At 38.6% G+C, this 16473-nt stretch overlaps 1 protein-coding gene and 1 long non-coding RNA gene across 3 annotated transcripts; one reads left to right on the top strand and one right to left on the bottom strand.

Annotated features, from left to right (window-relative positions):
• Nucleotides 1–210: 210 nt before the first annotated feature.
• Nucleotides 211–5285, bottom strand: LOC121539303. Of its 2 annotated transcripts, XR_005995348.2 has the most exons (3): nt 4841–5285; nt 3856–4036; nt 211–634 (listed from the first exon to the last, which is right to left on the bottom strand). It is a non-coding gene; the product is annotated as an uncharacterized LOC121539303 (long non-coding RNA). The 2 variants fall into 2 exon arrangements; XR_005995347.1 differs by lacking the exon at nt 4841–5285 and having other exon boundaries at nt 3856–4243.
• Nucleotides 5286–5811: 526 nt separating this feature from the next.
• LOC121539304 (homeobox protein OTX2) lies at nt 5812–12134 on the top strand. The gene is made up of 4 exons (XM_041847690.2): nt 5812–6095; nt 9233–9448; nt 9910–10061; nt 10458–12134. Exons 2-4 carry the CDS (start codon nt 9352–9354, stop codon nt 11079–11081), a joined length of 873 nt encoding a protein of 290 aa, XP_041703624.1. The 5' UTR covers nt 5812–6095; nt 9233–9351; the 3' UTR covers nt 11082–12134.
• Nucleotides 12135–16473: the final 4339 nt, after the last annotated feature.

Here is a 16473-nt window from a genome sequence, read left to right as displayed (position 1 = left end):
GCTAGCCCAGCACTGGGTGGGCGGCCATGAGAGAGAGCCTCAGAGAGAGAGAGCGAGAGAGAGAGCGAGAGAGAGAGCGGAGAGAGAGAGAGAGAGAGAGAGAGAGAGAGAGAGAGAGAGAGAGAGAGAGAGAGAGAGCACATGTACTGTATGTAAGCCTAGGTCCACAGGATGTCTGGGAGCGGAGGAAGAGGCTGCTTGACAGTTACATCAACATAGATATCTTTATTTTCACACTGCTGGGGTTGGAGGATAAATCGGCCATAATATTACAGTCTCCCAGTTTGGTGAAAACCACAAACACTGAGTTGGAATGCAAGGGACATGATTTTAAATATATTGAATATAATTAATAATTTTAGCAACATATATCAACAATACATATTGATATTACATAAAGTAGATATGAATAAAAAATCCTAACAATCATAAGTTACATTCGAAAGCAAAACTTGAGGCATTGCTCATACAGTAAGCTAATGAACATAAACTCAGTATAAGTCTGGTGAGAGGTATCTTTCTCCTTGTATTATTTGTCATTGTTGGATTTCCATGGGTCTGGGCTTTGCTCCCTCATATTGATGGTCTGAAGGAGAGTGTATTTAATTGAATCCATGTGTTTGTTGCAGAGGCCCTGTGCAAACACAAGACAAACAATTACAGCACTGATTAATAGGCTTGCCATATTAACAGCAGAAGCAAACTCAGCACACACTGAGCCGACACACGTACTCCCCTTCCTCACTATCCAGTTGTACAGAGGGGAAAAAATGACTCTATAAGAGTAATACCCATAGAGTCATGACTATTACAGTGCTACCATTTTATGAGGATTTTATAACACGATAACAGATTTACAAGATAATGTAATACAGCAAGCGAGTGAGAACACCAATGCTGATTCACTTGGTGGTTACTATGTTACTATGGTTACTTCCATTTTCTATTTCATATTCAGCCCTAGAAATCAAGTAGGCTCTAGATGAGTGTAGTTGACACTGAGCTGAGAATTAAGATCTACAAACAACAGATACAACTTTTCAAGAGCATCCTTTCAAGTATTCCGCAAAGTGAGCTTGTCTAGATTATTCCATCTCTAACATTTTAGCCATGTTTTTCACCATATCACTACCCATCTGTTCACACTCAGGCAAGAGGCAAGACAATCTTTCTGTAACTAATACATCTAAACCCCAGACAGCAGATCCTGACTAAATATGGTAAGTAACAGTTAGCAGATAGCAGAGTGCTTCAACAACACACGGTGTGTGATTCTACAGGTTCAGTATACAGTATAATCCTTATACAAATGGTAAACAGACCCATGGATTTAATTTACAACATGAATCAAATAAAAACAAACACACTACATGACGCAGGAGAGTGTACAATTTCAGCCTTCATCCCATCAGACTGTGAGAAAATGACAGTGAAAATGCCTGCCACCCCCTAATCCCAGGGGAATACTTTGAATGTGTATTGATGACCTAAAAGGTCAGTGTTACATGTTACATTACGCAAAGGGTTAGCCCCTTTGCCATGAGGGAATAGCAGATAAAACAAGGTTTCCATTGAAGCCATGTGTTACTTACACACCTTCACCAGGACACTAGCATATCCATCAAACCTGATGAACTAATCCCAATACAGCTTGTGATAAACAATTCTGTTCTGCTCATCTCTCTCTCCTCACAAAGCCAGAGGGATGCTACAACTACATTAAATATGCTCTCCACATTTCCTTCATCTTTGTGTACTACAATTATTATTTATTTATTTTATTTTATTTTACTTCTACTCAACATGGATTATAGCACCAGTACCAATCATCGTGGCATTTTTAAACCAACTACTGATCAATAACAAATGATTATGGCTTGACAATCTCAAAATCTCAGCTGCATATATAATGTGCACTGTATAAACTACCAGAAAAAGTTGTTCCAAGCAGTGACTTGGTTATGGGCCTAATAACATTCTGTATGAGTTATATTTACATGTACAAGTACATTTTCATTTTGTTGTTATTCTTATACTACACATGTATTGTTATATTTTTTATTATACCCAGCATAACATATTTAAGATACAATTTATACAACAGTCCCTTGAATAAACAAATGATTGAGCATTATAAAACTAACTAAAGGGTTTAGTAGGTTCTCCTAAATTAAGTTATATCTCAATAATAATAATAAATCATCCTTGGTTGAATGAATGAGATTGCAGAAGAAGAGTTTTATTTGATTCGTTCTTTTTCATTATAAATTACTTATGTTTATTCTTTATTTCATAGAAAAAGAAGGCCTTCAAAAAGATTGAAGGTCGTCTATGCAGTTAATTCAGATATTAATCCTACAATATAGTAAACTATCAACGTCTTCTCTTGATCCTGAGATTATGTCCGTTTTGAGGTGAACCAGATTTGATTGACTCAAGTTTTGGCGCAGAATAAATTCCCCTTACATTCCACTGAATCAGTCATCATGCGGGATTTTAAAACGAGGAGGGACGTGATGCTTCGACACGACCAAGCAATGAAGAGGAGCTAGCTTTATGTAGCCTAGCCTACTTGTGTATGTATGTATGTATGTATGTTTATGTATGTACAGTATGTATGTATGTATGTATTTGTTTGTTCTATTCTAGTCTAAAAAAGAGACGTGTGTAGGAGTGTGCATGTGAGAGAGGGAGAAAGAGAGAGAGGGAGAGAGAGATGGAGCGAGAGAGTGCACATCTGAAAATGTATAATATTTATTTTTGTTAAATTTGTGTAAATATAAAACGGTGTAAATGTATATATTTTATAATTGCATCATGGTGGTGATAAATGGGATAAATTCACATGAACGGGAGAAGGCAACGGGGATTAAATAATTGGTTTAAAAAACATTGAGGTTAAAGTGTAAAGTGGTAAGTCATAGTGCGAATAGATGAAAAGAGGAAGAAGAATATGTATAGGTAGAGTTTGATTCATACATCCAATTTGGGATGAATTTGGGATTTGAATCGAGCAACTCTTAACCCCCGGGTTCACTTACCAGAGGCACAGATAAAAGACGTCGTCCTCGTCAATTAGCCGGGAGCCAGTGGGAGCGCTGATTGCCAGAGGCGTTAACTCGTTTTCCCTTTAAACGTCGTCCTCCTTTTAAGATAGAAAGTCCCCGAGGAGGGCTGGTGTTTGAATTTAATAAATAATTTAGCAATTTAAACGGAGAGGAGCAAGCGAGATGCAACAGATAACGATATCAGACACAATGATTTCCCACACAACACTGTAATGTATTAGGCTATTAATGTAGCTAAACAACCTCTGTGCGTTATTCGATAGCTATGGCTGCTCGTGCCACATGTATGATCAGGCTATTATTTTAGTATACGTGAGTTAATAATTATAAAGGCAGCCTAAAAAACGAAATGGCATATAGAAAAGTAGGCCTCCAAATGAGTATAGATTTCAATAGCCTAAAATTAGCACATTGCAGGGCCTTCGTAGCTTTTAATTTGCTTAATTTAAAGGCTATGTTTTATGACAATACAACATAAGAAAAAAATAACAAATGTAGTTTGTTTTTACATGACCTCTGACATGGCCTAATAATGAAACTTGCTTCGGATAGAGCCTTTGAATTTAAGGAGAGGCATGAGAAAAAGAGGGACCACTTTGAAAGCTTACTTTCATAATGGTTATACTTATAAACAAATTGCCTATATATATTTGTTTTTTATTACTATACCCAAAAGCACACCGGGACAGTCAAATCACTAAGGTTAACACATGGAATTGGCTAATTTGCTTCAAAAACACAAATTAAGAAAATGAAGAGAAAATACAGATACAGTATTAACAGATACCTGACAACTTGCCATGCCCCCATCCATCCCTCAGACAGAGAACGGCTGTAGACTGAAGAAACCCCGGTCATAAATTAGATCACATGTTGGAAAACTTTGGTCCAGTCGAGATGCAAACATGATGAGTCCGGAACAGAAGTTTGGTAGAGAAAAAAAAAAGACGATTTCCATTCATCAAAGTCTGTCAAAATAAATAACATTGATTTTAACATTAGTAAATGTTTTTGATTTTCAACGCGTAAAAACACAGGTCTAACGATTCAATACTGCACTTTTGACTTAGCCTAGGCTACTCTTAAGACTGCTAGAGAGGCAACTGACGATTCCTAAAACCCACGGTCTGTCTCTGTTTACAAATCTAAATCAATATTCGAATCTGTTTGAAGTGAGCGGGTGTGTCCATGTGTGTGTGTGTGTGTGTGTGTGCGTGCGTGTGCGCGTGCGTGTGCGCGTGCGTGTGCGTGTGCGTGTGCGCGTGCGTGTGTGTGTGTGTGTGTGTGTGTGTGAGTGAGTGAGTGAGTGAGTGATTGCGTGTGTGTATGTGTGTAGGTGTTCCTCAAAGCTCCTTAAGATGATACATTTACCAAGGCGTGCCAAAACCCTCGGCATATTGTTTTGGTGCGCATACAGGTTTAACATTCAAGTGACGTAGGCTATTAGTTGTGGCTTGAGTCAATATCAATTAAGGAAATCAGTTAGACTTTCTGTTCTATTAACTATTCAACTATAGTACTTACGCCTAATTGTAAAAGTGAATAATAATAATAATAATAATAATAATAATAATAATAATAATAATAATAATATAGAAAAAACTTACGTGATTTGTTTTTTGTAGAGGGATGCCATAAAGCTATTAAACCTATTACTATTTACACATATCATACATTTTTGTGAAACGATCATTCAAAATGTAGGCCTCTGAATAGCTTTGAAACAGAAAAATGACGTTTTCATTATTTACATTAATTTAAAATAACCATACCTTTGAGAGATAAAAACAGTTAGCGTTGATTTTCTCCTGAAGTGCATGTGGCCGACTGAGTTCTCCAGTCAATTCAAGGGTGCAGTAAAAATGCATCCACTGAAAGAAGTCGGATGTCACCAAACTCCTGCATGGATGGTCTTCTCTCTCTGTCGATGTGTTCCAGACACGACACCATGTCTTAACATGGCTGATATTTAAAGCTATTAACTTATTTTTGTAAATAAACCACCAGGAATTATTATTACATCTGGTAATAATATATAAGGGCCAAATCTTTGGTTAGTCCGCCTCGTATAGTATTCCCTATATCCTGGCTGAATTTTGTTATATCAACTTGATCAGAGCAGACTGGGAGCTCTGTGGATGGGAGGACAGTTTTAAGGAAATAAGTATCCCTAAATCCCCCCTTGCTACGCAATGGAATGTGAGAGGACCGTGTTTTAGCCTCCACTTGAAGCGCCTGCTTTTCGCCTGTACGGTTTTTGTCACGGGCCCCAGAATTGTCATGGATTTGTGGAGAATGCTCCATGTTGTTTAAACCTCTTGTTCTAAGTCATTATTCGTGAGATTAAAATACTGTGTTTATTTATTTTACATTTCCCACTGATTAGAACCATTTATGAATCGTGGGGGTAGTTTCCTATTTACCATAATTGGGAACAGTTTATATAAATATAGTTCTAACTTCTATGTGCAAAACAGACGTAAAATCTAATCATGTATATTATGATGGTTAAATGTGCTCCGTCCACTAACCACTCAAATGAGTCTTGATGCAGGGACACAATTGCTCCTATCCATTTGCTAAGATTTCCAGCCCTGTGAGTTTGAGGTTTTATTATTAATTTACCCTCAGCTCAGGGATGGAAATGTTGTCAGTCGCCCCTTCGCTGCCATTGGCTGAGGAGTTTGCGTCAAAGCGTAGCTGGCGACATTTGCTTCTCAGAGAGACATACACCAGCTTCGAGTCCTCCAGACGTTCTCATTGGCCAGCCCTCTCTACAAATCCAACTCCAGCAACTTCCCCAGAACAGACTAACAAATCATAACTGCATGTATTTTACCATCACAAACGCTTTTGCACTATCCATTGGTGCAAGTGTTGAAGATTAAAGTTTTGTCGGTCTTTTTATTCTAATATATCCAAAGCGACAGTTACTTTTGATTGGTTACATTACAGGATTTCGAGAGAGCTATTTTATTCAAGGAAAGGACTGGACAAAGAACTTTCTACTCCGGCCCACAATCGAGAGTAAGTTGCTATTTATTATTATTATTATTATTATTATTATTATTATTATTATTATTATTATTATTATTATATTATTAGACTATTATAATAGCCTACCATTATATGTATAGGAGTCGTAATTGTTGTACAACAAAAGGATGTATAGGCTACCTATTAGCCTATACGCTATACAGGCAGCATCACACAGCAAAAATATATAACAATAAAATACAATTAACAATATAACAATACAATTAATTCAATAGTGTATTAGGCCCTATTAGGTCACTGTGTTTGTACAGTAATGGTCAATGAACACCTTGCTTAACCTGGAGAAAGAGAGAAACCTCCTGACACATGTTAATCGACTGATAAAACAAAACTCATTAGACCACTGAACACTCTGGTGTGTATTGTGTATGGACCTTCAATTTAATATAATAATAATAATAATAATAATAATATGCCATTTAGCAGACTCTTTTATCCAAAGCGACGTACAGTCTTATAATGTAAGCCTGAAGCCTACTGTAGGACATTGGAAAACAGTTTTATGACACAATTTCTGTCCTAAATGTGACAATGAATTCTGTAGTTTTTAAACTCAGCGCTAGTTTGTAGCTACATTTAATTAAATCCAACTAAGGTCAATCATTTCAGCCGTAATTTGTCTTCAGCATAAAATTGTCTTGAAGAAATTTGAATAGCTAATGTTTTTTCGAAACTTTCGATTACTTTCTTCAATCTGCATGCATTCCAGTGAATGTTCTCAGTTGGTGTGAAAATATATGCAGACAAAGGGCGATAATTGAGGAGGCGTGTAGTGAAGCCTCTCTCCGCATGTACAACACCTCCCTCCCCTCTCGGTCCTCCACGGAACGGCCAGTCGTGACAGGGCACGCGGGAGGTTCCTGGCAATTCTCTCAAATACAGCCTAACAGCTCAGAAATTGTGCACTTTTTATTAGCATATGAGCTGTTTTTTTTTTTGTTTATGTAAAATTGCCCACATTTGCTTCAAAAAATAGTTTTCTTTGATACAGGGACAGGTGTGTTTGTCCATAAAAAAAGTCATACAAATAAAATTGTCCAATTCCCATTCTAAAATTGAATATTTTCTAACACTTTACTATCGATTGAGTAGCCTAAAAACCACACTATCTGGAAATGTAATAGTCAAGTTATAGGCCTAATGTTTAAAAATATATATATAGCCTATAGGCTATTATTTAGCATAGTCCTGTAAATTGATTTGTTTCCATTAGGCTATCAATATGTGTAACTACAACGAAAAACGTCTTATGAACTGTTTTATTATGATTCCGCATGGCATATGGATATTAAATAAAAGAGACGAACCTGTGTCTTTTTGTTAACATTTATTTTCTTCAGCCTGCAAAATTATTATTATGACTGAATGCAGTGCAGAGTTGAGGATAGCGTCCTGTAATTAGGCTGCGCGTGCCACCCGGATTATCTCATTAATTCATCAACATAAACATTTATCATAATCAATTATTGGACAGGGTAATAATTATTGAGCGGGTGTGCAACTGGTAGACGAGGTCTGTTTTAAGCGTGACAGATTGAGTGGAGGGAAAAAAAACCGTTGGATGGATATTAAAAAATGCAACTCCGGTCGAATAATCAAGAGACACTGGGGAGGGGGTCACCATAAATGTAATTTAAACCAACTCTCCAGGAAGAAATATTCCAATATTATAGAATTGTTCAATATTTATGAAGATACTCCTGGAAATATGTTAACCTCATTTTAAATCAGACATATGTAAAGTCATTGAGAAAGTGTGTTTTTTTCGTCCGGTATAGCTCTGTTGGTAGAGCATGGCGCTTGCAACGCCAGGGTTGTGGATTCGATTTCCGCGGGGGACCAGTACGAAAAAAAGTATGAAAATGTATGCACTCACTACTGTAAGTCGCTCTGGATAAGAGCGTCTGCTAAATGACTCAAATGTAAATATCCATGCTCTATAGGCTACCTGACAGAAGGGAGTGCATAGCCTACAAATACATTCAAGTTAGTCCTATGCTATGTCATTAGTCAGTTCAACAACTGAATATTTCCGCGGGTAATATTATTTTTTGATTGATTCATAACCAATGTCAATAAAGCATTAATTAATGAAGCATGAATTTACCAATACATTACGTTATTTAGGCCTATTAAAGGAACTAGGCCTATATACTCCAGGCCCTTCATGAATCATCTACATTGTCTAAATAGTTTACTTTATAACAGTTTGATTGGCAGGGCTGATGTTTCCTCCAGCCCAAGGCTAAGGGTTTTTTAATGGGTTTTAACACCTTAAATGAGTCAAGAGGCGTTTTGACAGTGGGAGATAGGGGGAGGGAGTTAGCCTATAACTGCTAATGATGGTTGGTTGCCTGTTTGGTTAACTCAAGTCCCCTAAGCGTAGGCCTCGTTATTAAAACATTTCGATTGCCTTCTGAACGTTATTCAACCTTGGAAATCTAATTACAGCAAGCAATTAATTAGGATGGAAATTGAGAAGAACCTATTGGGCACAGTCGAGTTCCCTACTAGTTTTAAGTTGTTAGCTGAAGTAGCCTTCTTTTTTCACATTTTAATGGCATCCTATTCACATTTACAGCGATTACTGGTGCGGACTAAAAACCAAGAGGCAGGGTGAAAAGCTTGGGCTAGTGAAATGGCGACTGTACAAAATGGGCCCGAGAAGTTGACTGCATTGTTAGCTACTTTTCGCCAAAGGGTTTTTTGTTATCTGTCTTATTTATCGGGCCTACAGTGTCTTTGTCTCGGCAAATGGCCCCCAATCAATTCCCTTATATTTGAGACAATTAGCTGGGCTCTATGTAAATGGTGATCATTGCTGCGTCCTAATGTGTGTGCATTTGAGCGACTGTGTTTTGTTCTTTGAGAGTACTTGTTGCAATTATGGGATGTAGCTTTTTTGGCCTGTGTGGGGGGGCGTTTGTCAAGATGAGCCACGCTTTCTTGAAGAGGACAGCTGGGGCTCTGGGACTGTTTTAAGAGCACACTGCGGTTGGATAGGGTGTATTGCCAAATAATCACAGCGCTGAGTCCATCAAATGCTATTTAAACTGGATGCAACTTGCTTTGCTCAATTTCTTCTCTTTTTATGATTTTTGGAATAGGCATTCAGCGGCAAAATCGAGACAGCGAGAAAAAGAACCAATAAACAACCAAGGACATCTACGGGCCTTATCCAATTTTCAACATTTTCTCCAACTTTACCCCCCAGTCCAACATTAGCATGATGTCGTATCTCAAGCAACCACCTTACACAGTCAATGGTCTGAGCTTAACGACCTCCGGAATGGACCTTCTGCATCCATCCGTGGGCTACCCAGGTAAGTTCCAGTACTTTTTATGCGTGTGCATGGATGCTTTAATAATTTATGTCAACTATTCATTTAATTAGATTTTCCAATTAGGGTCAAATCACGTAAAGCCATCATGGATTTAATGCGTCTGGTTACCGATATATACAAAACATGCATTTTAACCCCAAGGGATTATTGTTATTAATGCATAATCATAACGCTGCAATGAGGGAAGACATCAACTAAATGTTGTATTCTGTAGTACTGACTTGAAAATTCATATTTCACTAAATGTTTGTAAAGTTTCATTGGTCCTGAATTCGTCTTAGCCCTGCATAGCAAATACATGTGAAACAATGTTGTTAAAAGTTACACTTAAAAGGGAATACATTCCCAGTTGTGTCTCAATATCCCTACTTTATATTCTGATCATCTTATGTGGGTAGAATTAACATTTTGAGTTATGTGCATCTGTTTCTTTTCAACAGCGACGCCCCGCAAGCAGAGACGAGAAAGGACGACTTTCACACGCGCCCAACTTGACGTTTTAGAGGCACTGTTCGGCAAAACTCGCTATCCTGATATATTCATGCGCGAGGAGGTAGCACTGAAAATCAATCTGCCAGAGTCTCGTGTACAGGTGAGTGTTGACACAGGCACAAATACTCTATCTACCTATCCCTGAAGAATAAATATCTGCTGTTTGTGGCAACTCAAACGAGAGGAGACATACGGCATTTACAATAATTGGCATGGCATTCATAAAGAGAAGCTTTGAAAAACGAAATAGACTACTACTCAAACTACTTTTACTTTTATTTCACGTGTTGACCAGTGCTTTTCAACATCAGTATAATAACACATCTCCAAAGTCTATGATCAACACAACACACATTTTCAAAATGATCTGGTTCATGTTTGGTTCATGTGTAAAAGCCTATTTACGTTACATTTTGGAAACGGTATAATAGATCTGAGGGCTTTCTTTAAACTGTTTGGGTGATTCATTGTGTTTTCTATTTTCTGTTTATTTTAGGTTTGGTTTAAGAACCGAAGGGCAAAGTGCCGCCAGCAGCAACAGCAGCAGCAAAACGGCGGGCAGAACAAGGTGCGACCAGCCAAAAAGAAGAGTTCTCCAGCCAGAGAAGCGAGCTCTGAGAGCGGGGCGAGTGGCCAGTTCACACCGCCCTCAAGTACTACTTCAGTCCCGACCATCTCAACCAGCACCGCACCGGTATCTATTTGGAGTCCAGCCTCCATCTCTCCACTGGCTGACCCTCTTTCTACATCCTCCTCCTGCATGCAAAGATCCTACCCAATGACCTACACACAGGCCTCGGGATACAGCCAAGGCTATGCCGGATCAACGTCATACTTCGGCGGAATGGACTGCGGTTCTTACCTTACTCCCATGCACCACCAGTTGTCTGGCCCGGGAACAACACTCAGTCCTATGAGCACCAACGCCGTCACAAGCCATCTGAACCAGTCCCCTGCATCCCTCTCCACTCAGGGCTACGGAGCCTCGGGGCTAGGCTTCAACTCCACGGCGGACTGCTTGGATTATAAGGACCAAGCGGCATCCTGGAAGCTGAACTTCAATGCCGATTGCTTGGATTATAAAGATCAGACTTCATCGTGGAAATTCCAAGTGCTGTGAAAAGAACAATATGCCTATGTAAACTATTCAAACGAAGATAATGATGATAAATCAAACATATAGCCCTGCCATCCTTCAATAAGATATATGCGTAAAAGACTGATTATTCGTGTCGTCGGTAAGGAACTTCGAGAGAGAAAGTGAGAGAGGGGGGGCGGGGGGGGACTCTCGGTAGCGGCTCGTGTTGTTGGCATGATGTTTGGCCCCGTCCAGTAGAGGAGAAGTTATAATTTATTTTAGCACTGGCAAATATATTTTATTTTCATTAACCTCACAGGTTGAAGCCATCTCATCTGTCTGTCAGTGTGTGCCTCTATGCTTACAGTACAGCACTTTTTGGTTAATTTAAGGAAAAACTTGGAGTGGACTCTTAGTAACTTATCACAGCCACGAACAAACCCTTATCCAAGAACAACATTGCTAGAGGAGCCAATCTTTTGGTTAAGTGTTTGGGATGGACAGGCTTCATTTAAGCCTCTGTCAACTTGCCGACCTATTGGCAGAGGAACACTTTGACCAGGATGGTGTGTGGACTGCGCTCCCCCGAGGCGACATGGATTGACTACTTTATTTAAGAAAAAGTGTTTATAAGGAATCAAAATGTAGTTTCTAAGAGACAATCAGTGTGTGTCTTATATAAATGGTACCTATGTGTTTGTTTTTTAAATCTGTGCTAGCCTTCGAAACTGTGATCTGTTGTATTGTATGCCATTTGTGAGCTCCCTCGCATCAGCGATGACTCTCTGCTGTGATTTTAATAGATTTTTTAACTTTTGAACAACAAAAAAAGAATGGATAATGGTTAAATAATGATTATTGCAAGAGACAACCTGACTGTCCAAACCCATGGTACAACATCTGAAGTGATACTGGAAAATAAAATCGATTACTGAGAGCTCTCTGGACTTAGCCTAGCGCGTCCCTATCCATTCATGTTGATTGTGGATCCCTAACATGGCTCCAAAAATGGTGTGACCCCACCGCTGAACAGACATGAATAAAGGTCCTGAAATCTGACCCCCTCATTTATCAATGAACTAAATATGGATTCACTATTGACTGTGTGTGTGTGTGTGTGTGTTGATACATATTTATGTACTTTACAACGTCATCCGTGGACATCAGATGTGGATTAAAGGTTGTGGAATCGAACAAATACATATTCATAGGAAGAGCCATAATACTATTTATTGGATGAATTGACAGAGAATGCACGTTGGATATGCAAAATACTGACATGACTTCAGCCGTTCAAGTAAAAAAGTCAAGTAAAATCTTGGTAGCCAAGATAAATTGCAGGAGGCCTATGCCATGATATTATTTTACCCCAGATTACGATATTTTCTAAACGAAATTAATGAACGAATTGAATTGAGGTGTGTTAATTAGGTCTGTAATTACTATCTTAGTAAGCAATCATTAGCCACACTTGGCCGTTCAATATCCTCCAATCCGCCTCAAACGGTAAACACGCAGCCTACTGTCTACATTGACCATTGTTATAATAAAGAAAACATACTGTAGCTGGTGTTTCAGTCATAAATTGGAGAAATAATACCCGAGTAGGCCTATTTCAAGCTATAAAATGGTTGTTGCTCTTTTCTTTGTCAAGCCCACAGACACAAAACATTGATTTGACTCTTCCACGTTAAAATCAAAACAAATAGGCTACGATGGCAGTGAACAGTCCTGCGTCGTTTATTTTTGCTATACAAAATAAGACCTTAGGGCCTATGTATTTCTGCAACAGCAAGGGTATAGACATTTTTTAATATGTTGCATTTTCTTAGTTTCTGGTCCCTCATTTCAGATAGTCTCTGCGACAGGAATGTGCTTATTGGGAAAGTAGTGTTAATCCTGGCCTCAAAGAGAAACTAATCCCAATATTTTACTAGCGGGGTTTCTTTAGGGCACAGTCATTCAAAGACCGCCGCATGCTTCTACCCAACTCTGCATTCCATAGGCTGGCCTACCGAAACAGTTCGTTTTAAGCAGCCTCTCTACAAACACACTTTGACTGAGTTTTTGTTCAACCCATGGATTGACTCGATCTCTACAAAAATAATGAGGTTATAGCAACAATTCATGCAACATAGTAACAATATGGACGTATTTTAAAAACCTCTAATTGCAGATTGCTAAACTGAAGCTGCCCATATTATGCAAACTTTTTCCGAAATCAATTAAAAGGCAACAAAAGATGTCTGCTTAGTTAAGTTAATCAATTATATTGAAACACAGCTCTCTGGAAAGTTCCACTACGAGTCGTAATTGCAAAGTTTCTAGCTTGCCTTCATAATTTTTTGTTGTTGTTTAAACCAAATCCGATTTAGGGGGTGCACTGTTTCTGAGAACAATTGGCACCCTGGAGTCCTCTGTAGCTCAATGGAGAACTTCTACAAAACTAAATCTGGCGAAGGCAAAGAAAGGGGGCGGGGAAAGGGTTTTACCGTCGGCTCCGGGTTATTTCTTAAAGTCTGACTCTGAGCATTTAACGTTATTGTGAGTTGACTGAGGCAAAGTCAGACAGGCAATCGAATCTTTAATTACTCCATGCCTATGCAGTAATTGCTAGAAGTCGAACATTCAATTAGCATCCTTGACATTGCCAATAATCTGTCTTTCATTCGAGTCCTCACTAAAGGAAACACACTAATTAAAACCCGGGTTTGAAATAATTGAACCATTAAAAAGAGGGCTAAAGATTTGGAATTTATTCCTTTTATTCCATTTTATCCCTTAGTCCAGAAAAAATGGTGACTGAACAGTGTGTGCGTGTGTGTGTGCGTGTTGGTGTTCGTGTGTGTAACGCAAATTATAATTATTATCAGCTAAAATAGATGGTTAGTTTAGATGTAAGTGAAAGTTCAGTTGTATCAACCAAAAGGTCTAATTGAATGCAAGTAGACCAGTAATTGTAAAAAAAAAAATGAAAAAAATAATAATAAACGTATATGTAACAATAATCAATGAAACAATAATAATTCAAATGTAAACAATATCTGCAGTTGTCTGTGGCATTCATGTTCAAGAGATGGCGTCTCCTCATGCAGTGTCAACCACTACTGGCCTCTGCCCTTCAGACTGTACAATGTGTTTCCATGTTTGTAATTGAAGTTCATTTGCAGGAAGATTTTTATAACAACGGACAACTTTCGGTCGGCTATAAGCATTTGGTTTGACCATAAATTATTAGTGTTCTTAAGGGGAAATCCTAACGATAAGTGCACGTAATTTGTATATGTGCATAAAGTATGGAATTAATTTTAAGCGCGGGAATTAAGGATTCGGATTGGGACCTAGCGCACAGAGACTGGTTTCTCTCTAGGTGTCTTCACTATTTGCTCTTTGGGGTTTTAGGCTGGGTTTCTGTATAAGCACTGTGACAACTGCTGATATGAAAAGGGCTTTATAAATTCATTTGATTGATTCACAGCACATAGGTTATTCATGAGAGATTCTAATGGAAATATAACAAAAATCAACTAGCTCATACAATGCAATCAAATCCCTTTGTAATTAGGCCAAACTGATGATGACAGGGTTAACATACAGTACCAGTCAAAAGTTTGGACACACCTACTCATTCAAGTGTTTTTCTATATTTTTACTATTTTCTACATTGTAGAATAATAGTTAAGACATCAAAACTATGAAATAACACATATGGATGCATGTAGTAACCAAAAAAGTGTTAAACACATTAAAATATATTTTATAGTTGAGATTCTTCAAAGTAGCCACCCTTTGCCTTGATGACAGCTTTGCACACTCTTGGCATTCTCTCAACCAGCTTCATGAGGTAGTCACCTGGAATGCATTTCAATTAACAGGTGTGCCGGTCATCTCAGTGCAAGAGGCGTCACTACAGACCCTGGTTCCATTCCAGGCTGTATCACAGTCCGACCATGGTTGGAAGTACATTAGGATGGCGCAAAATTGGCCCAGCGTTGTCCGGGTTTGGCCGGGGTAGGCCGTCATTGTAAATAAGAATGTATTCTTAACTGACTTGCCTAGTTCAATAAATAAAAGGTATGGCAAGAACAGCTCAAATAAGCAAAGAGAAACGACAGTCCATCATTACTTTAAGACATGAAGGTCAGTCAATACGGAACATTTCAAGAACTTTTAAAGTTTCTTCAAGTGCAGTTGCAAATTCCATCAAACGCTATGATGAAACTGGCTCTCATGAGGACCGCCAGAGGAAAGGAAGACCCAGAGTTACCTCTGAGGATAAGTTCATTAGAGTTACCAGCCTCAGAAATTGCAGCCCAAATAAATGCTTCACAGAGTTCAACAGACACATCTCAACATCAACTGTTCAGAGGAGACTGTGTGAATCAGGCCTTCATGGTCGAATTGCTGCAAAGAAACCACTACTAAAGGACACCAATAAGAAGAAGAGACTTGCTTGGGCCAAGAAACACGAGCAATGGACGGACATTAGACCGGTGGAAATCTGTCCTTTGGTCTGATGAGTCCAAATTTGAGCTTTTTGGTTCCAACCACCGTGTCCTTGTGAGAAGCAGAGAAGGTAAATGGATGATCTCCGCATGTGTGGGTCCCACCGTGAAGCATAGAGGAGGAGGTGTGAATGTTATGGGGGTGCTTTGCTGGTGACACTGTCTGTGATTTATTTACAATTCAAGGCACACTTAACCAGTATGGCTCAGCATATGTGGGAACTCCTTCAAAACCATTTGCTAAAGCATTCCAGGTGAATCTGGTTGAGAGAATGCCAAGACTGTGCAAAGCTGTCATCAAAACAAAGGGTGGCTACTTTGAAGAATCTAAAATCTAAAAAACACTTTTTTGGTTACTACATGATTCCATATGTGTTATATCATAGTTTTGATGTCTTCACTATTATTCTACAATGTAGAAAATAGTAAAAAATAAAGAAAAACCCTTGAATGAGTAAGTGTGTCCAAACTTTTGACTGGTACTGTAAGTTAAATAACAAAATGTATACTATCTATCAATGCTCATATTCATTAAACATTATTTTAGAAGTCAAATAGGCTGCTAAATAACTGTCAGACCAGGCTGGGCTGTGGCTGGGCTGGCTGGTCAGACAGTGTAGTACAGTAGGGTTGACATATTCAGTTGAGGAGCAACTCCACACAGGGAAACTTCACGCACAACTTTACGCACCTGCACAACATGGCAACCACTAATGACAACAGTTAAAACAATAGACCTAATGAGAATAATAATAGTAATGCTAAAAATAATAATATTAATAATACTAAGAAGACAAACTCACAACCATCACTATCATCTCCAAACTGTCACCTATAGGGCCCTGTGTTTTGCGCAATCATGATTTATGTGACATGCCTGAATTTTAACTATCTAAAGCTTTTTCATCCAACTGTCCCCTTTTCTTTTT

This window comes from Coregonus clupeaformis, chromosome 25, assembly GCF_020615455.1.
Source record: "Coregonus clupeaformis isolate EN_2021a chromosome 25, ASM2061545v1, whole genome shotgun sequence".
Lineage (NCBI taxonomy): Eukaryota > Metazoa > Chordata > Actinopteri > Salmoniformes > Salmonidae > Coregonus > Coregonus clupeaformis.
The sequence above is the reverse complement of the archived record's forward strand: the minus strand, read 5'-3'. Positions and strand labels throughout refer to the sequence as shown.